This window comes from Microplitis mediator, chromosome 6 (assembly GCF_029852145.1).
Source record: "Microplitis mediator isolate UGA2020A chromosome 6, iyMicMedi2.1, whole genome shotgun sequence".
In the NCBI taxonomy this organism is placed as follows: Eukaryota; Metazoa; Arthropoda; class Insecta; order Hymenoptera; family Braconidae; genus Microplitis; species Microplitis mediator.
Genome location: NC_079974.1, coordinates 21,566,604 through 21,591,939, shown reverse-complemented (window position 1 = coordinate 21,591,939; position 25,336 = coordinate 21,566,604). Strand labels below are relative to the sequence as shown.

At 29.9% G+C, this 25,336-nt stretch overlaps 1 protein-coding gene across 2 annotated transcripts in view; it reads right to left on the bottom strand.

Moving 5' to 3' along the window:
* The window catches only part of LOC130670210 (uncharacterized), a 51,125-nt gene that overhangs the window by 10,352 nt on the left and 15,437 nt on the right, over nt 1-25,336 (bottom strand). For both annotated transcript variants that reach the window (XM_057473488.1, XM_057473489.1), the window contains exons 2-4: nt 17,140-17,424; nt 9,169-9,562; nt 7,285-8,820 (exon numbers count right to left, since the gene is read on the bottom strand). In XM_057473488.1, the coding sequence (XP_057329471.1) occupies nt 7,285-8,820; nt 9,169-9,562; nt 17,140-17,262 (2,053 nt within the window). In that variant the 5' untranslated portion in view covers nt 17,263-17,424. The remainder of the gene's footprint in view (nt 1-7,284; nt 8,821-9,168; nt 9,563-17,139; nt 17,425-25,336) is intronic.

Below are 25,336 nucleotides of genomic sequence, written 5' to 3'. Positions count from 1 at the left end.
ATTTGACAAAAGGTTTAATTCAGTAAAAATTCAGTCAAGTTTCTATTGAAGTCATCCCAAGTCCAATTCAAAGACGCAATAATAAATTTTTAGAAGTGATACGGATTTACTAGACGAAAAATTGTGGGAGCAAATTCATGATGAAAGTCATATTTGTGTCATGATCTGAGTTTTGTGATGAAATTCAGATCTAAATTCATTAGGAACAAAAATTTTTTTTCACGGGGATTATATCTACACTAAGTTTACACAGTTGCAAATTTTGTTCTTGTGTATAAAAGTTCAATGTCAAGTGTAAATATAACTAAAGATGAATGTGTTATCTGATCTCAACAATTTTTAAACCTGTATTATTGTTTTACACAAGTATAATGTGTTAAATTAACACACAAAAATGAGTGGACCATTTGGGACATGTGATTCATGTTAAATTTAACACAAATTCTTCAACTGTGACGAAGTGGCGGGCGTTTGAAATTCCCAAAATAAAAAAAATGCTACTTCTGTGACTTTTTTTCAAATAATTTTTTAACGGAAACGTCATTATTCAAAAATAACGTCGAAGTTAATAAAATAAACTATACCTTCCTTTTTTAATTTTGAGTTATACGATAATTTTTCAAGTTTCAAAAAAATTTTACGTTATACGATCGATTTCCGTTTTATGGCCAAAATTTGATTTTTGGCAGTTTTTGACCCCAGAACAAATAGAAAATTTATTTCCAATTCGACTTTATCTTAAAACTTGAAAACAAATGAATAAATAATAAGAATTCTACTTCGATTTCGAATGCCGAGTGGCCTTTTTTTGAATTATATTATTGTGTTTATGCAGATGTAATCTCAAAACATAACTCGAGATCATTAATAATTATATATTAATAGTTTATCAGTCAAAAGAATTATTACATAACTTAAAAAAAATTCATAAACAAGAATCCAGTTATGATTAATGGAACAAAGTTATGAATTCGGTCATTCACCTGAACGTGAAACCAAGCCGGGAGTTCAAACACGACCAAATAGACTTCCAACTAATGTCCGTCTAATTCCTACCGTTTTCTCTCGGATATTAAATGATGAACAAGTCAATGAATTATTGAAACAAAATATCCAATAATTCAAAATAAATCTCCCACGATTTTTTCCGCTTTAGGTTACATTACATAGCGGTCTTGTAATTAAAGTAGCGTAAAAAAAAATTCAGATAAATAAGTAAAGGAAGTGAAACCAAAAAAATAAAATGAAATATTTAAAAGGTTTCCTCTAGTGTTATATGATATATTAACTTGTAAATAATAAATAAGAGTTAAAAGCAAAGCGAGCTAAAGTGATTGTTTGGCATTTGAATCTACCATCGGCCATTAAATCGACATTAGAAAGGTCGTGTCCCAGTTCTCTTTACACTCTTTAAGCCCATCAACTTGATTCCGTCAAAATAAAAAAAAACAAAAAACAAAATAATAAACTGTTGGAACTCAAACAAAAACAAGGAACGGAAGATAATAAGTTTAGAGTTTATAAAATACAAACAAGGCCCACGCTTTCTTGTTTTAAATTTAAGTGTAATTTTGTGAAGATTACGAGGCATTAATTCCTCATCAAGATTTCCGGACAACGGTACTCTCTTTATTTATCTAATGTAACGGCTTTGCTCTTATTCTGTACGTTTGTACAAAAGGAAATGATGTAAAATAAAAATAAAATAGAATAGAATAGAATAGAATAAAATAAAAGTAAAAATAATGAAAATAAAATAAAAGGGGAGTAAAGAGCAATTGGATTATCTGCCAGCTAATCTGCGCGATATTTTTCACGTGGGTAAGACAAGACACCTATTAAGTGCTTGAACATACTAGAAGATGGAGAAAGTACACCGGAGGCTCTATGTTAAACTTAATACTTCTTGTTACACTTAATACTTTTAAACGTATTTACTATTTTTATTTAAACATTTTTTTTGTTTGACTTTGAGGTATTACGTGATCGCGCATTAATCATGTTCCCCGTCGCGAAATCTCTTGTTAACTTTTTTTGACCAAGAAATTTCTTTATACTGTGGCTGCAATTATTTATTAATTTTTAATCAATTACTTGAGTAATTACTAAAATTTATATTGAAAAGCGAAACTGCTATTACGAAACTGCATTCATAAATTTTTTTTGTTGGAGAAAAAAATTGTAATTTACTTATTTTATAAATAATGGTGATAATGATAATAATACTAGAGAAAAGTATTTGTTTGGTCATACGTAAGTAGAAAAATTGGGTTAAATAATATGTATTTTGACATCTGGAGTCTGATGGGAGAGACGCGGATGGATGAATATGAGTGTCTATGTATTTTTATGAAAAGTGGGCCATAACTTTTTTCCTGTTGGAATTAAGTCCGCGTAGTATAAACATTTTTTGTTCATTACGATGTCCTCAAGTAGGAAAAACCGAAAAAAATCCTGAGAAAAATTCATTTTTTGAATCTAGACCCATATCAGGATAAATGAGGATAAATGAGGATGATATTTTCCATGTCTTTCTATAAAGAGTAGCCCGTAACTTTGCTCCTGTTGGGAATAACCCATCACAATATAAACATTTTTTGTTCATTACGATGCCCCCCAGTAGAAAAAACGCCTCAAAGTCCTGAGAAAAATTAATTTTTTGAATCTAGACCCATATCAAGATAGGTGAGGATGCGCTGCCTATGCATTTTCATGAAGAGTGGCCCGTAACTTTGCTTCTGTTGGGAATAACCCATCGCAATATGAACGTTTTCTGTTCATTATGATGTCCTCTAGTAGGAAAAACCGGAAAACGGCCTACGAAGAATTTATTTTTTGAATAATCGACGTCGGGCAGATACGGGCAGATGAATCGTCTATGTATTTTTATTGAAAATGGCCCTCAAATTTTTTTCTGTTAGGAATAACCCATCATAATATAAACGTTTTTTGTTCATTATGATGTTCTCTAGTAGCAAAACCCTAAAAAGTCCTAAGAAAAAAATTATTTTCTGAGTTCGGATCCATCTGAGGAGTTGGTGGAGATGCTGTCCATGTCTTCCTATGAACAGTGGCCCGTAACTTTGCTCCAGTTGGGAATAACTCATCATAATATAAATGTTTTTTGTTCATTATGATGTTCTCTAGTAGGAGAAACCCTATAAAGTCCTAAGAAATATTTATTTTTTGAGTTCAGATCCATATGAGGATAAATGAAGATGAATGAGGATAAATGAGGATGACATTTTCCATGACTTTCTATAAAGAGTAGCCCGTAACTTTGCTCCTGTTGAGAATAGCCCATCACAATATAAATATTTTTTGTTCTTTATGATGTCCTCTAGTAGAAAAACCATCAAAAGTTCCGAGAAAAATTTTTACTCACAAATATTTGATAAAATCCGAGTACTTGTTCACGCGCAATTATATTAATGATAGTAACAGTACTATTATTATTATTATTATTCTTATAAAGACAAATTCGTATTCATGTTTATTAATTCAATGAAACTTAAAATTTATAGAAGATAAAAAACATTCTGTCGCTTAATGAATTCGACACTTATGTAATTGACATAAGTAATAAGTAATAACAAAAAAAAAATATATGCACATTAAATTACCATTAAAAATTGAATAGAAAAAATAATAAAATAATTACGTAAGCGAGTATTATTTCTTAACGTTATTTATGGTTCGTAAATTTCTCCAAGTGTCGGGAATTTATAAAAATATGTTGGATTGTATTCTGTTATAAATTATTTATATTTAATCGCTTAATCAAGTGAATATCATTATATGTCTGAAGGAGCATGCGATTATGACTCGATCTGATGAGGGGAAATTTAATTTTAATTTAAAAATGTTTTAATAGATTAGGAATCACGGGTTAGAATATTTTATTGATGAAAGTTTGATACGCTCAATTATTTTAATGGACTGAACTTTTTTAAACAGGAGGTAGAAAGAATTTGTTTAGTGTTATAACTGTCAGCGTTCTGTCATGACATCAATAGACATCTTATTGATGACACATTATAATTAGGATCTTTAATTACAGAATAAATTATGTCCGTTACTATTTTTTTTGTATCCGTTAATAGATTGAATTAATATCCGGAATGAAAAATCCACGCAATTAATTTCGAGTACATAAAGAATCGAGTCTGTGATTTAAAAAATATTTATCGTGTTATATTATCTAATCTCAGCACGCGAGACAACAGGAAATATGATTGACCGGAAGGGGAATAAGTATTTTTCTACCGTCTTTTCCGTCTCTTGGCATCAGGAATGACATATGTTTGCTGATATGTCTTCAATAGTAATAAAATGGCAATAAAATAAAGTGTCGTTGTACTGGAGAGATACTTAATATAATAGCAGAGTGTTGATTGATTAGTATTCATCGATTTAAATGTAGTATTGTTTTATGTTTTGTATCTCTGGATTAATAAATTGAGGTGTCGGTGTATTATTTATTCGCGTGCAAGTTTCCTATCTACAGCCACAGCACCAGTGACTCTTCCTGACACCGCTGAAATTTGTTATTCACTCCACGTCCACTCGATAAATGTACTCGGTGTTCCATATAAGGGAGCGACTCGGTTACCATTGTTCCGATCAATTCGTGCCTTTCCCACGCGTCCACTTTCATTCGACATTCAATTCCTTTCCATTTCATTCAATTTTTTCATTTTTTATTAATTTTTTTTTCAAATAATGAACAAAGATCTTGATAAATATTATTATGATAAATAAATAAATAAATAAAAATATTATAGATATTTGTTGAGAAATGAGTTTTAGGGCCGTGCGAATCGGGTTCGAATCGGATTATTCGATAAAATCGACTAGTTCAAAAAATTTTAAGACGATGGTAATAAAAAATGAGTTAGTAATAAAATTTGATACGATGAAAAAAAAAAATTAAATCGATTTGTTGAATTGATTGATAAAATTTATTTGTCAAATAGTGATTGAATCGATACCTAAAATCGATTCATTCAATCGATACCTAAAATTGATTTATTCTATCGATACCTAAAATCGATTTATTTAATCGGTACCTAAAATTCATTTATTCATTTGATACCTGAAATCGATTTGTTCAATCGATACCTAAAATTGATTTATTTAATCGATACCTAAAAATGATTCATTCGATCGATACCTAAAATTGATTGGTTCGATCGATACCTAAAATTGATCTATTTAATCGATAAGTAAAATCGATTTATTTAATGGATACCAAAAATCGATTTATTCATTTGATATCTGAAATCGATTTATTCAATCGATACCTAAAATTGATTTATTTAATCGATACCTAAAATCGATTCATTATACCGATACCTAAAATCGATTAATTTATTTGATACCTGAAATCGATTTATTCAATCGATACCTAAAATCGATTAATTTATTTGATATCTGAAATCGATTTATTCAATCGATACCTAAAATTGATTTATTTAATCGATACCTAAAATCGATTCATTATACCGATACCTAAAATCGATTAATTTATTTGATACCTGAAATCGATTTATTCAATCGATACCTAAAATCGATTAATTTATTTGATATCTGAAATCGATTTATTCAATCGATACCTAAAATTGATTTATTTAATCGATACCTAAAATCGATTCATTATACCGATACCTAAAATCGATTAATTTATTTGATACCTGAAATCGATTTATTCAATCGATACCTAAAATTGATTTATTCAATCGATACCTAAAATCGATTAATTTATTTGATATCTGAAATCGATTTATTCAATCGATACCTAAAATTGATTTATTTAATCGATACCTAAAATCGATTCATTATACCGATACCTAAAATCGATTAATTTATTTGATACCTGAAATCGATTTATTCAATCGATACCTAAAATTGATTTATTCAACCGATACCTAAAATCGATTAATTTATTTGATATCTGAAATCGATTTATTCAATCGATACCTAAAATTGATTTATTTAATCGATACCTAAAATCGATTCATTATACCGATACCTAAAATCGATTAATTTATTTGATACCTGAAATCGATTTATTCAATCGATACCTAAAATTGATTTATTCAATCGATACCTAAAATCGATTTATTTAATCGATACCTAAAATTGATTTATTTAATCGATATCTAAAATCGATTTATTCATTTGATACCTGAAATCGATTTATTCAATCGATACCTAAAATCGATTTATTCAATTAATACGTAAAATCGATTCATTTAATCGATACATGTAATTAATTTATTGAATTGAAATTAAATGAATTTCTGTAAATTAATTTACCAGACTAGCATTAAATCGATAAATCGAATATTTTTTCAATCGATATATCAATCGATTTATAAAATTAAAATTTATTAGATACATCAGACGCAAAACCAATAAATAATTTGACTTTACGGTAATAATTTAGTAAAACATAATTAATTTAATTAATTTCCTTGAGACCCACGTCCGTTACCGACGACAACTTTAGTAAATATAATTAATTACTTGGATGCACTTTATGTTAAGAACAAAAATAAATAATATCTAAACCATGACCTTATCTTATCTTACGCTGGACTTCTTCAACAGAATAATTTGCACATACAGGTTTCCATTACACATTAGACGGTCATGTCGTTAATGTTAAGAAAACGTGTGTTCAGGGTCATCCGGATCCTTAAACCTTTCTCTCGTCCACCCACTCCACTATTAAAACCCCAGATTAACTACATCATTACTTTAAAAGCTTCATTGGAGAAAAACAAACTCTTAAATTTAAAACCCGAGCGACTTATCCTCGTAAATATAATAATATCATAAACATAAAACTATCATATCTTTGTCCCCCGGTTTTCATTATCATTTCTATTTATAAATTTACGCGAACACTTACTTTCGAACTATAAAATCAAGATCACCGGATCAAGATTTAAATAAACAAACGTGCGTGTATAAGAGGCATGACGATATGTCAAGGTAATGAATGAAATATCTTTTAAAAGTAATAACCGTTATGATCGTTACGATCATAGTTGTATTACAATATCTTAAACTAGTAGCATAAAGTTGTCCATGCTGTTATCCTTGATAATAATCCTTGCAATATTCATTTTTTCATCGAGTTCAAGGATTACTTTTATTAACGACCCATTAATTTAACCGTTCAATATAAAAAATTACCCCTCAATTATAATTTCAAAAAAATTAATTACTGTTATCAATCAATTAGCAACTAAAAAAAACAAGAGAAAGTTATCTTACCATCAGCCTTGAGCAGCAAATCCTTGTCATCAGTCTCAATATCGGTCAGTCGATCCTTGAGCTCTTCGATTTCAATTTCCAGGTTAGTGTCATCTTCTGGCCGTACTTCAATCTTTGGAATCGTCGCATCCATTATAGACAAAAACCCGCCATCTTGTTCCGCATTTTTCTCGCAGTCTCTCCCTTCTTTTTTACTGTCGTTACTAATAATTTTATTATCACCGATCTTTTTGTTTCTTGCCGGTACTTCCGGTCTCTTAGTAACCTTTCTGTCTTGAAATGTCGTCTTTATTTCCGGTATTATTTTATTTTCTTGGACATTCTTGTCAACCCCCGAATACGGACTCAATTTATCACTCGGCATTAATTTTTCCTGACGTTTTGGTTCTTTTATATTTGGAATTGTTATAAATTTAGGGCGTTCTTTTACCTCTTCTGGTATTATTGGTTTCTCTAAGTCATCTTCTTTACAATTACCATTGAGATTAACATTACAATTACTATTATTATTATTAGTATTAATATTATTATTATTATTAATATTATTATTAATATTAACGTTATTATGCAAAGAATTTTTACTGATTCTTCTATCATTAGATTTTTCTGGTGCGAATATAATATTATTAACATTAAAAAGTACATTTTTACGTATGCCATCTGTCGAATTAGTCGAAGCTCCTGAAGATTTCCCGCGTTTGAGAATACTTTTTAAGACGGACTTTGTTTCTTTGGGTCTTCGCGGTGGTCTTTTGGGCGAAACTTTAGGGATGGGAATGCGCGTGACCGGTTGAATCGAGGGAATATTGTCGTCATCGTCGGATATCAGCTCGCGTACTTCATTAAAAACGCGTATGCGTTGCCCACCGATGGCCGCGACGGCTCCGCGGTTGGGTAAGCGTTCGATTGATTTGACTTTTGATGGATCGAACAAACTGGAAGATGATATATCGTCTAATTCGAGGGCATTATCGGACAGATCATCACTCAAATCATCCTCATCCTTGGTCGTTAAGTTTTTCTTTACCAGTAAGTACGGATTAACATTACACTCGAGAATACTTTTACGCGAGTCGAGTGTCGATGATACGCTAACACTGACATCTTCTGTTTCGCGTCCATTAGTTCGCGCTAGCGGCTCTTGCCATTTGTTTTTTCCCTTTGATAGTCTAGTTGCTGAAGTAAATGTCGATGTCGATGTCGGTGATGACGTCGATGTGGATAGTGGAGTTGCTGTTATTGAGGGACTATTGGAATTCGCGGAATTTTCTTTACCCCAATCGTCTGCGGGAGATTTTCTTGTGAATTCATCAGCGTAATTTACTTCGGTATCAAACCACTCTGTACGCGAAACAGCTGTGGTACTTGCGTTGCTAATTTTACGTTCTTTTGTGTTACGGATCACACTCTGACTCCGTTGGTCACGTTGATTTGATTGACGGTGCGGAGATATACTTCTGGCACGTGACCGTGGCTCTACTAAACGACTTCTTCGCATAACATCGTAGGGGTCATCGACTGATGGTCTCAATACTCCTATAAAATAATTTTAAATAACATCAAGAATTAATTACCTGCATAAGTAATAAACGAAGAGACATTTTTTATGATTTCTCATAAAACTTCTAGATTTCATGCCATAAAAAAAGTCATAGGTCTAAAAATTTAATTGTCCCAGTTTTAAAAATTCTACAATTCTATTAAATGTTAAAAAAAAATTTTTCAACCCCATCTACCAAAATTTGGTTCGCGTTACAAGTAACCAGAGTCCGGGTTGTCTCAGGATTTTCCGTCAACTTAAAAAATTCCTTGACTGGCCTACTGAGTAATTTACTCTTCCAGTCAATGACTTGAAACATATAAATAGTATAAATAATAAATTACCAGCAAGACTGGGTCTGGTGCGAACAGAGCTGGCAGGAATCCTGCACGTTCCTCCCAGAGGAATCCCAGCGAGCCGATGACCTCCGCACTTACGGCAATTTCCCAGCTTCCTTGTAGTCCCGCTGAGGAACTCGGGACAAGAACAGACTACGAGGATCGGAGCGCCAGGTGGTGGGGGAGGCGGGGTCAGAAAACCCCGGGGTTCCAAGCTAGAGCGTGAAGATCTCACTGTGCCGTAGAGCCATGGCTCGCCGTAGAGCATTTGACGGGACAGGGCACTGCCACCGCTTATCGTGCTCCAACCACTTGTCGTTTCATCGGACGGCTGACTTTGCCGTGACAGACCCAACCTTACGCTCCACGACTTCTTGCCCTTGCTCAGTGTCTCGTAGCCCTGGAACAGAATAATTATTATTTCCATTAGCTCGTTACTCAGTTTATCTCACCGTTAATAAATTTAAACTCTTCTTCATCCACTTTGTGTGGCTTTCCCTAATTTTAATTCATATATTATTATTATTTTAGACTGTAACGATTTATAATATATGTGAATCTGTGTAATTTATGGAATAAAACTCCATGTTATCCATGAATTCATGGGAGTATGTATCTTCTTCTGTGACAGATAACATGTAATACGTCGACGTAGAAATAAGACGATGCATATTTAAGAAAATAAAGTGAGAGACCACGAGACCGTTTTTCGTAATGATGGACTTGCATGAGAGACTGCTGCACTCTGCACCACTACTTTTATATTTATACTTATATACTTACTTATATATTTACTGGTTAGCTATAGAGTTTTATTTAATGTAAGTAGAGAGACTCGTAATATAACTCTCGTATAGCTCTCGTGGTCTCCACGAGGTCTCTCAGGTCGCACGAAAGTCCATGTCCGTGGTTTAACTAATGTCTAATAATTCCAATGAATCTAAAGATACTTTACTCAAGCACGCATAACTTTCGTGTTTATACGCCTCGTGTAACGAGGATTTTATTTTTTTTTAGGGCAATATATATATGTTTTTTTTTAGACCAAGAGAATCTTTTTTTCGTTGGAGGAAGTAAAGTGAGAGTTAAACTTCCTGTCTTTATGATCCGATCATACATTTTTTAACTTTAAATTATTCTTATTAAGTGTCGTGGATTAATCAGGTTAATTTAATGTGTGAAAATTTTTTAAAAGATTATATTTTCATAGTAATTGGGATTTAATTTCAGCTCCAAGTCAGATAGCGTGTAAACTATTGGGATTACGAAAAAAGTCAATGACATCTTTTTTACAGGAAATTTAATTCCCTACAAAAATGTATTCATACATTTTTATCGTATCTTTAATAGTTTAGCCGTAATTTTAATTAGAACTCCAATAACTTAAAAAAAAAAAAAGTTTCTCAAGGATTCTTAACTTTTAAATCTTCAAACTTAAATTCTGTCTAAACTACCAAAGATACGGTAAAAATGTACTGAGATTAATTTATAGAGAATTAAATTTCCTAAAAAAAAGATGCTGGCAACTTTTTACATAAACCCAGTAGTTTAGAAGAAATTTAAATTTAAAGTGCAGCATAAAAAATTTTTTAATATTAATAGCAATGAATTTTTTGCTACTGCCAATTATTGCATAAATAATTACATTATTTAATTGAGCAACAGTTACTATCCATTTAACAAAAAAAAATGAGGACAACGAAATAATTAATTATACAATTATTTAAAATAATCAATTACAAAAATCTTATAAGAAAAAAAATTTATAAAATTATCTGTTTCCGTTATCAATTTCCATATCCCGGATACTTTAGTACTGTTTACTTAATTTATTTGTGTCGTCATAATTACTAATTACTATTAATAGATTTAGGATTTTAGAACACGAAATTACTTCTTAATTAAACCGTTTTTTCATTTGTATTTGTATTTTTTTTTAGTTGGTTTTAAAAAGTTAAATACACTAATGACACGAATATATTATTTTAAAAACCAAGAAATTCCTTAATGTCCACTTTTGTAAATATACTGTCCTCATGGTCGCGTAACGGAGTACTCTACACCTGCGTCATATGTAGACAGGTGTTGTGATCATTTACCAACGGACATCGAACTCTAGCTACATAAAACATTACACTACTTTTTCTTTATTTTTATTTTCATTTTTATTTATTTATTTATATACTGAACCCTTCGTGTAAAAAAAATTCGTTCAAAAATTTTCCGAAGTCGTTCCTGACAGTGAACTTTCAAAATCGAGACAATTCTGACATATTTGCAACTTTAAAATAATTAGAAGTGTGGAAAATTCTTAACTACTGTAGACTTTTCCTCTGGGTAATTCTCAATTTTGGAGTTCACGGTCATGAACGTTTTTGTAACGAATTTTTACAACGATCTTGAAGTTAGCAGACAATTAAAAATTTTAGGATTTTATTTTGAACAATTAAATTTGAAGAAAAAAATAAACTGAAAAAATGCACATGTAGAAAATTAAAAAGACTATAAGTGCAATTTTTTTAAATATTTTTTTTTTTATAATTTCTCGCTTAAAAAAAAATCAAAAAATTATTAGACGGCTAACTTCAGTATCATATTTTTACATGATAGTAAAGTTAGCAGACATTTGAAATTAAAAAAAAATTTTTTTTGACAGATAAATAATAAAAAAAAAATTTCTAAAAAAATGCACATGTCGGAAATTTAATAAACTATATGTGCAATTATTCAAAATATTTTTTTTATTATTTATTTTTTTGTTAAAAATAATCAACAAAAAAATTTTTAAATGTCTGCTAACTTTATTGTCATTATTTTTACACGGGTCTTTTAATTCAAAGAAACTCAATCTAATCAATGGAACCTGCAATTAAATTTAAATAAATATGAAAATTATAAAGTCGGTTACTGAGAAAATTATTTTTTTTTTTTTACGAGAAAAAAATTTTATTTTTAATAATAAGTAATTGGTATAATTCGTGTAAAAAAAATGTGTAGCATTGAATAAGAGAAATTATTTGAGGAAAAATAGGACGCATATGTTGTATCGTATTATATTAACTAAGTGCCTAGAAGTCCTCGATACTTTCTCAAAAGACATATTTTATAATCGTGATATATGTTAATTGATAACTTGAATTTGTAATAAATTAGACATTACTTTGAATATTTTAAATGAATAAATTTTTTAGTGTTTAATAAAGTTATTTTTATATGAATAAATTTTATATATATATATATTTTTTATTTAATACCGAGTATATTTTATTGTGTTATAAAATGTATAAGTAATTGGTCGTATGCGTTCATTTTATTTGGATGGATTGAGTTGGGAAAAATAAATTTATAAGTAAAGTGTGAGCTGGTAGGTCACGTCCGATAATAAAAGGAAAGAAAGATAAGAATAAACCGGGTTTATTAAAATATAAATCGTAGAATTGTAAATGCACGAATTTTTTTTAAGAATTTACAAAATATATTGAACTGCAGGACATTCGATTGATGTTAAATATATGAGCCTGGATTTTAGTCTCATAAATATATATGACTTATAACAGTAATAGAATACTTGCATGAATAAATAATGAAATTTAAAATAAAACTTTTAAGACTGACAGCCGTGAAAAAAAATTAGAAAAAATATTCATTTTAATTTAAATAATTAATTTTATTTCCGTCAGTTTAAAAATTCAATTTTTATTTTTTTTTTTTTAATTTATCAACTATTTTTGGGTATTTTTTGGTGAGAAGGTTTTTTACATTTCGCCCTCTAGTGATAATTTTCTGAACTAATTAAAAATTAACCTAGACCGCGTCATATTTAAATTTATTTTGTAAAACAAAAATTGCTGTCGTAAAAAAATTATCAGCAATAACTTTTTTGAAAACGACAAAAAAAAAACGAGTTAATTTTGTTTTCAGTATAAATTACTGGTGTATAACAAGCTTTGTCGTCAGTGAGCGATATTGAATGAGTGAGAAGTTTAAGTGGCTGGGTGCAACGATCCTGTACTACCAGCTAATCGTGAAACCGGAAGTCCAGAGAGACCGCCCATTGTCCCAAGATATGCGCGCATCACGCAGGTGAGACCGCCAAGCTAATTCACAGCTCTGCGAAAGTAATACATGCACACATACATACACACACACACATCACAAGCACGTGTTTTAAGTTTTAACCACAACCAAGAGTACCCGTACATCTCTTCCTTAATATAAACTTCCTTCGGAAAGACATTTTACAAGTGATGTTCAATGGCGAAGGTGAAGGCGAAGACGAACGCGAAGACAAGAGAAAGCGACTAAAATTCTGAGCATTAAAAAAAAATAAAATAACCTTTAATACCTTTTCTTTTATTGCTAAAAAATTATAACCGTCAAACGTACCCACAATTTAAAATTTTATTCATTTTATTTTTTTGTACTTTTCCACTCACGAAATTATTTTTATCGGTCTTCAAACAATAATACACCTGGCTCTGGTTCTCCAATAAAAATAAATCGGAGTAATCATCTTCTCTTTGTATTGGGGAAAGTTAAATTCCATTTCACGTCTAATTGATACCTTGGATCGTATAAATTTCACACGGATCTCTAGATGGATCCGGTACGTAAGTGTATATTTACTTCAGGGATGAAATTTTAATTTAGCGTTTTAAATTTTATATTATTTCATCTTTAATAATCAGGATGTTAATTTTATCGAGTGTACAGCAGCCACTCTTCCGTCTCTCCCTTCTCTCTCTCATTCAGTCCCGGTCTTAGATAAAAAACGTAAAGAGTACATGCAGAGTACAGGTATCTGCACTGAGTAAAGAGCGAAATTACAAGTGGAGATGGAGATTGTGAGAGATAAGAATAATAATAAAAAAAATAATGGAGGAAAAGTAAGCTCTGGAATATGGAGATGATTCGCGGTTGATGTGATGTGGGCTCCAGTATGAGAATAACTTTGCTGATTAAGTATACGGAACATATTAGACGAGACGGTGTCTTATAGTGGATAAGTAGCCAACATATGCTGGGATATATTCACTTAGACTGAGACTTGGTACTTAGTTGAATTTCCTCGGTGATGCGCCTCACGACTTAGAACAACTACGTAGTGTGCGACTACACTGCAAATGGTTGGTATATGGACTGTACTAAGTACTGATGATGAAGAGAAATATGCGGGCGTCGTTTACAAGCATTAAATAAAAGTAAATTACACGGAAGTCATAGTAAAAGTCAATAACCGGTGGTAATTGACGATCTGCTTTTTTTTATTTTATTTAATCGGGTAATATAATTTGAATATTTATTATTATTATTGTCAATTATTTTTAAATAATTATTGCGCTGGATCGAGTGATTTAATACTCGTAAGTTATTATTAATTATTAAATTATGGGCTTTTGAGAATTTGTTTTGTGAAGGTTTTATTTATTTTAATTAATTTACTGGGATTTTTAATGGAATTGTTTTATTTCAATGACGGGATTTAATTAAAATAGTTTATTTTAATTAAAAGTTTTAATTGATAGTGATAAATATTGAATTCCTGTACTTTAATTATTTTTAAAATGTCTTGGGATCAATTCTGCGGGACAAATCAGACTTTAAATTTTCAAATATTTAAATTTCAAAGTCGAGATCAAGAAGCTAAAAAAAATTTTAAGAGCGAAAAATTTGAAAAATACGAAGGGGCAAAATGGGCCCGAGAAAAAATTTTAATACTTGGAATTTTTCTCCCTGATTTTAATTTTTTTTTTCAGTCCCTATATAAAAATTGGGTGTTAATATGACCCAGCCATAAAAAAATTCAGAATGTGGGGTAAAGTGGACCAGCCTAAAAAATTTTGAAAAGTAACGAAGTTTGATTTTTCCATTTTTCTTCTAGAAAAAATTTGTTTCTATAAAATCTTGAAGTTGTAATCGAGGAATTTTTTCACGGACCGGGAAGAAAAAACCCAAGTAATTAAAAAATAATTATGTAAATAAAACAAAAAATTTTCCATGACTGAGATTAATAAAGACAAGTTAAAAAATTCCATTAAATTTCCACAGAAATCTAGCGGAAGCATTTAATAAAATTACTTTAATATAAAGTTAATGGTGATTGCGATGAGTGTCGCATTTTCACTCATCCTTGCACGATCCATGAGGGTCACGGTGGTTGATTTGCCGTAGCCGCACACTCACGATGTCTGTCCGTTGCACAACACCATCCGCGTGCGACGTAACTTCAAGACGACGTAAAAATTAGAAAAAAAAATATAAAATAAGAAACGTGAAACGAGCCTCGATGGTATAACTTCTCACATACCCTCATATCAAATTTCCCAATTACGTTTTTCCTTTATTACATATTTTAGTTTATTTATATTTCTTATCTCTCTTAATTTGAATTTACACTCTCGCAATATGAATCCAACTGCGTGCCTCTAATCTCAAAACAATTTTTTTTCCTTGCATACTTAATAAAAATTTAATAAAATGCTTAAAAAAAAAATTGAATTTTATTTAATTATTCTAGAAAGTTGAAACCCAGTAACTAAATCTCGTCATCAAATAAACGTCCTTCATAAATCGTTTTAATTTCAGAATTTTCAGCTTTACAAAACTTGTTTTCCTTCTTGTAATGCAATAGTTCAAGTATTATACTGTATCATAAATGTAATATTACATAAATAACACAAAAACTCAAGCATTTAAAAAAAAAATCTGTAAAAAATTTTTTTGTCTTTGCTTTTAATGGAAGCTATTTATTATCTAGTTGACTTTCGAACCTAAACTACTTTACACGTTACTTTATATGTTAATACACTTTCATTTTCAACATCACGTTTAATAAAAAAAACAACAATTGCTCAAAATGTAATAAAATTAAAATATTCATTAAGGAAAAAAAAATATCCACTTGACGACCCGAGACCCGATTTAAAAAAATTAATTCTGACTCAGGCACTTGTGAATGGAGTATTGTAATATATATTTAGTTATGTTTGAAAAAATAAGTTTAATTAAATAAAATAAATTAAATAATATCTAGATCGAACGATAGGTCGGCGTACATTCATCGGATTGCGTAATAAGTTCGCCGTGCCAATTAATCGCTCGAGATAATCGTGTAGCATAACGAGCTACGCTTTCACGTGAAATCACTGAACGAACTTTTAAAAATTTTAAAACTACGTTGTTTTGTAACGTCATTGAATTTTTTTTTTATTCATTTTCTATTTTTTAGAGAAACAGAAAAAGAAAATATGAATATTTATTTTATTCTCAATTAATTATTGTAATTATAATTATTTGTAATATTCAGGTATTTTAATTATTTGTCATTGTGTAATTATGTGTAATTGCTGTCATTGTATTTAATAATTATACTTAATAACTAAAACCTATTTTTTAAATAATAAATTGTTATTTTAATAATAGTTTGTGTTTACTTAATTTTTTTTTGGCTCCAATTAAAATAACTCGGTAACTACTGGGTTTACGTAAAGATTTACAAAGATGTTTTTTGTAGGAAATTTAATTCTCTACAAATTCATTCCTATGGTCTTTGATCATAAATTTGATAGTTTAGCCAGAATTTAATTCTAATCTCAAACGAATTTCTTTTCTAAAAACAAAAAAATTTAGATCTATGAAAATTAATCTTTAGATTTAAATTCTGGCTAAAGTATCAAAGATATGATAAAAATGTATATGAACAAATTTGTAGAGAATTAAATTTCCTAAAAAAAAGTATTGATTGACTTTTTACGTAACTTCAATAGTTTAAAAGGAATTACGCTTGTAAAAAAATTCAGTGATTTTTAGATAAAATGTAAAGTATGTAATTAAATTAATTAGCAGATAAAAAAAATATATGAATCGAGCAATCAGTGATAAATTAGCATTAAGAGATTAGCAACACTTATAGGGTTAATATGAAGTGTTTAGTCTCAATTAAAGAGTGTCAACAAATAAACAGTGTTAATAACTTACTTTATTAGGTGTGGGTGATGATGGATTAGAAGTGTTGCCCTGCTGAAGATATCTCTTGGGGCCGAGCATCGCTGAGGGCGCTCCGAGGCTAGCCGGCCCAACAGCCACACTCGTCATGGTCATTCCCGTCTACTCTTTTATTATTACAACTTATATTTTTATCTTCTATTACAGCTACTATTTCATTACTGGTAATTATTCTTCCGTCATAAGCATATAATTCAAAACATTTGCCTGGTGATGGTTGCGCACATAAACAAGTTACGATGTTCATCCTCATGGCAACTGAAATCAAAAAATAATTAACATAATTTATTAGTAATTATTCAATCGGCCAGTTTATTTATCATTCGAATTATATAACCCACACATATATATGTGTATATATATGGTAAAATTATGTGTTATTATTTCATAAACGATTTGATTTTAAATTCAAATATTCAAAAACGTTTTAGAGAAATTTAAAATCTGATTTCATCTTAAAGAGTTTGCGCAAAAATCCGGCGATCGAGTTGCATCACTTTTACAATGGAACTGACGCAATTTTTATTATTCACCACTAGTGTGGCTATCAGACAGATAAAACTCCACTTGAGGAGGATGGAGATGTAACGGCTAATAGATACTTGCACAATAACGGACCAAAGTTTCGTAGCTTTTCGATCCGAGCCTCTTTCAGTTGTCACGTAGAAAGTCGAAAGTGTTGTGTCTAGACAATATCTAATAGTCTAATGCTGTCTAATCAACTTTTTGATGTTAGTTTATTTTTTTTTTCGATACAATCTGATTTTCTTACGGTCAATTTTTTTTTCTTTGTTAATCCCCAATGGTTACGTAAAATATACTGGCTTGTATAAACTTTTTTTTATTATCATTTATTCAAATGAATTACTCTGCCCACGACATGTTAAATCACTTTTAATAACATATCTCTTCATCATTCGTAACTAAATATAAAATATTTAATCCAGCCAATATGCCCACTAAAAATATCATTCAGATTAACAACATCCTTCAAAAATTTCAGCGGATTATAAATTTCACATGTCACCTTGAACTGTTATCCCCTTATACCTGACTCAAATTACTTTATTATTGAAATTAAATTATTATAAAAGTCAAAAAACAAAATTCTAATCACGTTCAAAAAAAAAAACCTTGAGATGGAATCGAACTGTCGACCTTCCGTTTAAAATTCAGTTCAAACAAAATTCATTTGACTGTCATTATCCCAAGTCGAAATATTAGAAGTATTTGGACGTTTTGGAGATTAAAAACTTGAATTCACCGTTTTTAATTTATTCAAAACGTAGATTGGGCTACCACGAATCCAAAACGTATTTAAAAAATTTAGACTTACAATGAGGAAACATAAGTATGCCAAAAAATTTTTTATCAATTTTTTATACCTGGATTATAATCACGTCAATTCCCAAAAATTTTTTACTACGCCCTTCTGGCTCTTAAGAGAGTGTACCAGGTGATGTTAAAATGAACCGTTTTCACAGGTAAAGACCCAAATTATTAAACAAAATATGTCATTCGATGCGCAAACTCATTATTTATCGAATAAAATGTTTCTCGTTCGGAAATTGCAGTTTATATGCTAATGTAAGTGCAACAAGGACAGTTACGTTCGTTCACATGTGTGTGAGAAAGAGAATAGGTGGCATATCCTCTTAAGGCAGATACCAGGAGCCATAGAGGCCTAGAGAAAAAAATTCAAATTTTGAAAAAAAAAAATTTTTCAGTTTCATGCTTCTAAATTATGATTACGAAGTTACATTTTGGGTACTATACGAACGTTAAACCTCTATTTTGAATTTTCAATGCGTTCAAACCGTTAAAAACGTTCAATTTATGTTCAAAACGTTCAATTTACCTCTAATATTTCGACCCGGGTAGACTAATTGATTTGTAAAACGAAGTATTTCGTCATTTTTTTCACTATAAAATCAATAAAACGAAACTTTTTGCTATAAATCAAATTTTGAATATTGAATGCGAAATGTTGAAATAAAAAAAAAAGATGTCTACATTAATTGATAGCAAGCTTTTACAAGACTCGTGCTCAGACATATGCAAGTCATCTATTATGAGCTGTCCAGAGTTGGAATAATTGCCTGCCGGATGTTTTGTCCAGCCTACTCATTTATCGAGATTTCGATCGATCCATCCTCTGAGATTGACAACAGACAACAGTTCTATAGGTCTATCCATACATCTCTGCATTCCCATTACCCAGAGCGAAAAAAACCATCCAATCACTTTCTCAATGATTTTTCTCAACTTCCCTCTAATAATTATAATTAACAACTTTCTTACGAGCTTCACTATCTAATTTATATATATTCTAAATCAGATAGATAAATATGCAACCGCTAATTAATGATAAACAATAAAACGACAGTTATATCTGTCTGTCGTGAATTCCCAAGAAGACAAATGTACACCGTATAATATTACGCGTGCCGAACATCAATTGGACACATGTACCGACTATGTAGACTCAATACCAAATGCAAACATTACAGATAAGACAACAGCCCATACCGACTGATAGAATTATTTGATTATAAACCAAACAGTAATTGAGATTCTATTTGAAAAACATTCTCTGCTAATGTTCAAGTCGATCTCACGATCTGCAATTTAATTTATTGCATCAGCATATGTATATAATATATACATATTAAATAAATATGTAGCAGACCGTCGACCCTACCACTTATCTATATACATATTCGTATATTATATCCAATGAATAATGAAAAATAACGCGATATAGATGCAGGGAACGGTATCCACATACAGCAAACTAGTTTCCGTTCCTGATAGGATTAGCAATATCTTCTTTTACGTACTGTACAACATAATACTGAGTACTCAGTTACTTTAGACTTATTTAAAAAGACTAAACCGTCGAATGTGAGTAGAATATACCGTGCAACAGAACCCATACCAACGGATTATAGACGTACGTGTAAATCCTGAGGAACTCTAAAGTTACATTAGTCTAAGCTTCTTTTTCTTCATCTTGTTCTTGCTGTTGTTATTCTTCTTCTACTAGTACTCGTACTTGTGCTTATACTTTTTATTATTCTTCCAGTACTTCTTAGGGAACTATACGGGGGTTTGCTGAGAAAAATAAAACCCGTTCTTTACAAAAATGGAGTGGCTTATGTTCACGACAACAACGCCAGCTTTTATAATTATTATATTATTTCGAGTACTAGTTTAACCAGATATATTTTTTATATAATTATAATATTTAATATAGCTTTATCAGTTTTCTCCATTATGATTTTTTAAAAATATTAAATGCCCGATATTAAATGTTGTAATTATTTATAAAAATATTTAATTAAGCGATTTAAATAAATTTGAATAATTTTATAGAGAAATTTAATTCACTTTGTATGTAGTATTATAATTATTTCCATTGAAATTACACTATTTTATTGTACAAGCGGAATAGTGATTAAAAAATAACCTGTGAGTTGTAAAAAATAAATATTCTTGGAGAAATTAATTATGTAAATATATTTTTTTGATAGATTAATTTGAATAAAATAAAACTGCAGTGATTACTTTCTTTTTTTTTTTGTTAAACAATAGAAACATTGGCAATTGGCCTGGTATTTTGTATGAAACGGTGAAATTGAGGACTTTCGAACGACAAAAAGACTAACGGAGAGAAGAGAAGCGGAAGAGTTTATTACCGTAAATTCAAAAGAATGGACGAAATAAAAAAAAATGAGTAAGATAATAAAAAAATATTACGCGGTTAAATGTTGTTATTAAGTACATACTTTTTGATGTACATATATACATAAATTTATAATGCGACGCACATCAACTCACTGAAATTATTATGACACAGCATTAATAAAGCTGAAACAAGCTTTTATACACCGAGTACAGTTAAAAGAACATTGTAATGCTTGGAGACCGATGTTCGAATTTTTCCCGAGACTTCTTGACCTGCATTTTAAATACGACACACTGACTATTTGTATTACTTTACTTGTAAACTCAATCAATAGCAAGAACTATCGAAATTATGTAGTTGTAGCCTTTGAGTCTATTGTTTAAGCTTGCAACAATCGTAGCATTGTCTGACGCTTTTGAATTTCGAGGCGAGGTAATAAATCAAGGCTGGTATAAACAATCTAGAACATTTTGTGAATTCGTGTTGTGTTTAAAAGATAATAGCTTATGCTAATTAACACAAAAGATAAATATCTTGTGGTTTTGCTAGTGAAATTATTGACAGACTGACAAGGTAACACGAGGTCATTTGACTGATCTCGTTACACTAAATCCTGGAGCTGCCAAATGACCTGATAACGGTATTTTTCGCTGAGCAACGGTTTAAATGGAGAATCAGAGACACTTGAGAGAATGCTAAGATTTTTTGACCCATGAAATTTGTAAGCTGTAGCTGCAAACCGCAACATGGGCATTAAGGGGCAATGTGCGCCGCGAAAAATTTCATTAAAAAAATTTTATAACCTGAAAGATGTATCTCTCCGCACAAAAAAATATATAAATAACATGATACTGAAGTTAGGAGACGTCTGCCAGTTTTTGAATTTTTTTAAAAACGATTAACCATAAAAAAAAAATATTTTGAAAAATTGCACCTATATTAAATTTTCTACATGTGTATATTTTTAGTTTTTTTTTTTTGTAATTTATTTGTTGAAAAAAAAATCCAAAAATTTGTAACTGTCTGCTAACTTCAGGATCATATAAATAACATATATGTCCTATATAGCCGATACATTGATGCATATATGTCACATATATATTTTTTCGTGTGGGTCTATACTTAAAATTATTATTGTTTATATTTAAATTGATTACTGGATACATTTTTTTTCAATTAACTATCAAGTTTCTGCGAATATAGGCATAGAAAATTTGAAAGTGAAAATATTTTAAGTGTAAGAAAAAATAATTTGATATGATGTAATAGATTTGATATAAGAATGAATAATTTGAGAATGAAAATAAAAGAAAATAAAAACACAAGACATGGGATCAACGATGCGGGAATGGCCTAGATAAAACTATCTTGAACCTGATCACTTTCCTATCACACAACTAAACACCGTGTACCAGTTGGTAGTAAATATGCGTGGAGTTTATAGTTTTATATTATATTATATTATATTATAATATATATTATAGTACAGTAGATGAATCGAAAGATATAACCCGAATGTAAGAACCGGCCTCTATGGGATCCTAGGTCAGTGCGTGCCACTTGCCGATCTCTCTCAACACCGTGTGGTCCACATCTTTTACTACTAACTATTTAATATGTATATGTATATATATAGTCTTGTCTCCAATAAAATATTTAACGTATAGATTTGTATTTGTGTTTATATTTACACATGTAGGTCTTGTTGAATTAGTTTGTTTTTGCCTACTTCTCCTTTTTTGGTAGCGGCCGGTCATCGACGCTTTTATTAATTCGATGTTTTATTAATTCCGATTTCGCAACACCTTCGTGCGGTCACAGCTCGATCGTTTGGTACAATATAAAGATTTAGCAAACAATCGGTTCGAGATAACCTGAATTTCGGATATCTCAGGAAGTGTTTAATGCTGGATGTTCAAACGTCACTTATTTCTTCAATCAAAAAAATTTTTGGACAACAAAAAAAATTTATTACGAAAAATTTAATTTCTTTCTGTCTGAAAATTTTTCATGGTGAAAAATAAATATGAGTGTGAATGTAACAGGCATAAGATAAATTCAAAATTATAAATAAATAAAGTAAATAATTTTTAAAAAAATATTTCCAAAAAATGCACTGAAAATTTCAAAATTTTTTAAATGCGCAATTTTTTTTAATTTTATTTTATGAATCAATTACTCTATTTATTAATAATTTTAAATTTGGGTGGTGTCTACTACATTGACACTCATAAAATAAATAACTTCAGAGTATATTTAAGATTTGAATAATCGTTAGCTAATAATACAGTAAAAAAAAATTAATATAAATAAAAATGAATAAAGAATTTAAATTACGGCAGTAACTGGCATTTAAATTGTTTGTTTAAATCATAAAAATAATTACTGGATACTTTCTTCCTCGGTTAAAAACGTTGTATGTTTGTTTTGCGGTTTAAAAAAAATTATTATTATATATATCGTTGTTTATTTTATCTACTGAAAGGTAAAATTGGAGTAATAAATGATATAGACGATTATAATATAGGTAAACGGCTTTCATCGACGGTTGAAAGTGGACTCTTGACCACAATCTGGAGTATTTTCGCATGATCATTATTTTTATTTATATCTCTGATTATATTCATGTTATTTTTAAGTTATCATTATTTATCCTTCACACTCTCTACTAAGATTTTAAATTCAAACTTTTTTTTAAAATAATTATTTGCACCGACTATCAGGTCATTTTTCTATTCAAAAAATCAAACTAAAAAATTCAATTATCACTATGGCGGAATTTTCAGGAAATTTAACCGAACGTCTTGATTCGCGAAGTTTCCGGGTCCGAATTTTCAAAATTATTTTAAAAAAATTTAGCTGCCAGTTTGAATGTTTAACCGTAATTTAAATTCTATAACTTTCGTAATTATTTATTTATATTTATTATAAATATATAAATATATGTGGGAGTATTGAGAGAAAAGGAGTGGCAATTGCATTGAATGACGGTTTTATAATAATAATAATAAGTACGATGCGACACTCGATAACCTGCTAACAAACACTCTCCAGTACAGAATCATCATCTCTCTCTCTTCCTCTCATTTAAAACTCGCGGCAGTCGGGCGAAAGTTTACCGCGAGCAGCAATAAGCTGTTACACTGAGAAAAGAGTAAAAAGTGTGTATAATGCAAGGTGAAAATTCATTTGAATCGGGAGCAAATAACAACTCACGACACTATCAGTTATACTTCCAAACCCAGTGAAATCAACCGTATATCTCTCGGCCTTTAATTATTAATTATTATTTTTTTATTTGCATCATTATTAATCAATCTCAAACGATATCATAAATTTTGAAATTTATCTCGTATACTACTAGTCAATGGAGTAATTCATGTTTGTTCCTTTCCATTCCTTTCACGATTTTAATAGAAAAATTAAAAAAAAAAAACTGGTAATCAAAATAGTAAATAGTTTAGTAATAAATGTTAAGTTAAAAAAAAAATTCATGTATTAAAGTTAATTCTTGGCAACGTAGATCTTGTATATCATGTAGAGCAAATTGGAATTAATAAGATGCAAATGTAATGTAAATTGGTGTGTATGCCTCTCGACGCGATATTATAAGGAAAATGTCACGACGACAACGACGCATTAACGGATTATTTGCTCTCATGAAAGCTGATTATTTATATTTATTTAATATAATGCAATGTTTAAACTTTCAAATATTTTCTTGTTAATGTTTTATTTAATTTAATTAATTAATTGATTGATTGATTAAATAGAAGCAATAAGTAAAAATAATGTAAGATTTAAAATTCAAACAATTGATGCTAGTTTATAAGAGACTAGTATTACAAACATTTGTAAAAGTGATATGTGAGATGGTAAACAAAAAATGATAAGTTGTAATGATAATATTATTCGTGTAAATAATTATACGTTGACACGTGCAATTTTTTTTGTTGCTCGTTGCAAATGTATGTACACCGTAAAAAATTTGCGGAGTAAACGTGGATTGAATCCGGAGCAGATGACGTGATCCTGAAGTCAGCAGACAATTCAAAATTTTCAGTTTTTTTTTCAATACGTAAATTAAAAAAAAAAAAAAATCTAAAAATATGCATGTGTAGAGAATTACAAAAGCTATAGGTGCAATTTTTTTTTTATAATTTATCGTTGAGAAAAAAATAAAAAAATTATTAAACGTCGGCTAACTTGAGTATTATGCAGATAGCCGATGTCTAATAATTTTTGAATTTTTTTCAAAACGATAAATAATAACAAAAAAATATTTAAAAAAAATTGCAACTACAGTTTATTAAACTTTCTACATGTGGATATTTTTAGTTTTTTTTTAATCGTCTGTTAACTTCTGGATCATGTATTTTATTTAATTCCTTTGAAGTAGAATTCACTCCGAAGGGGAGTTTATTTTTGTATTAAAACTCCGAATAAGAGTGATTGCGGATTTACATAAAATCCCGATCACTC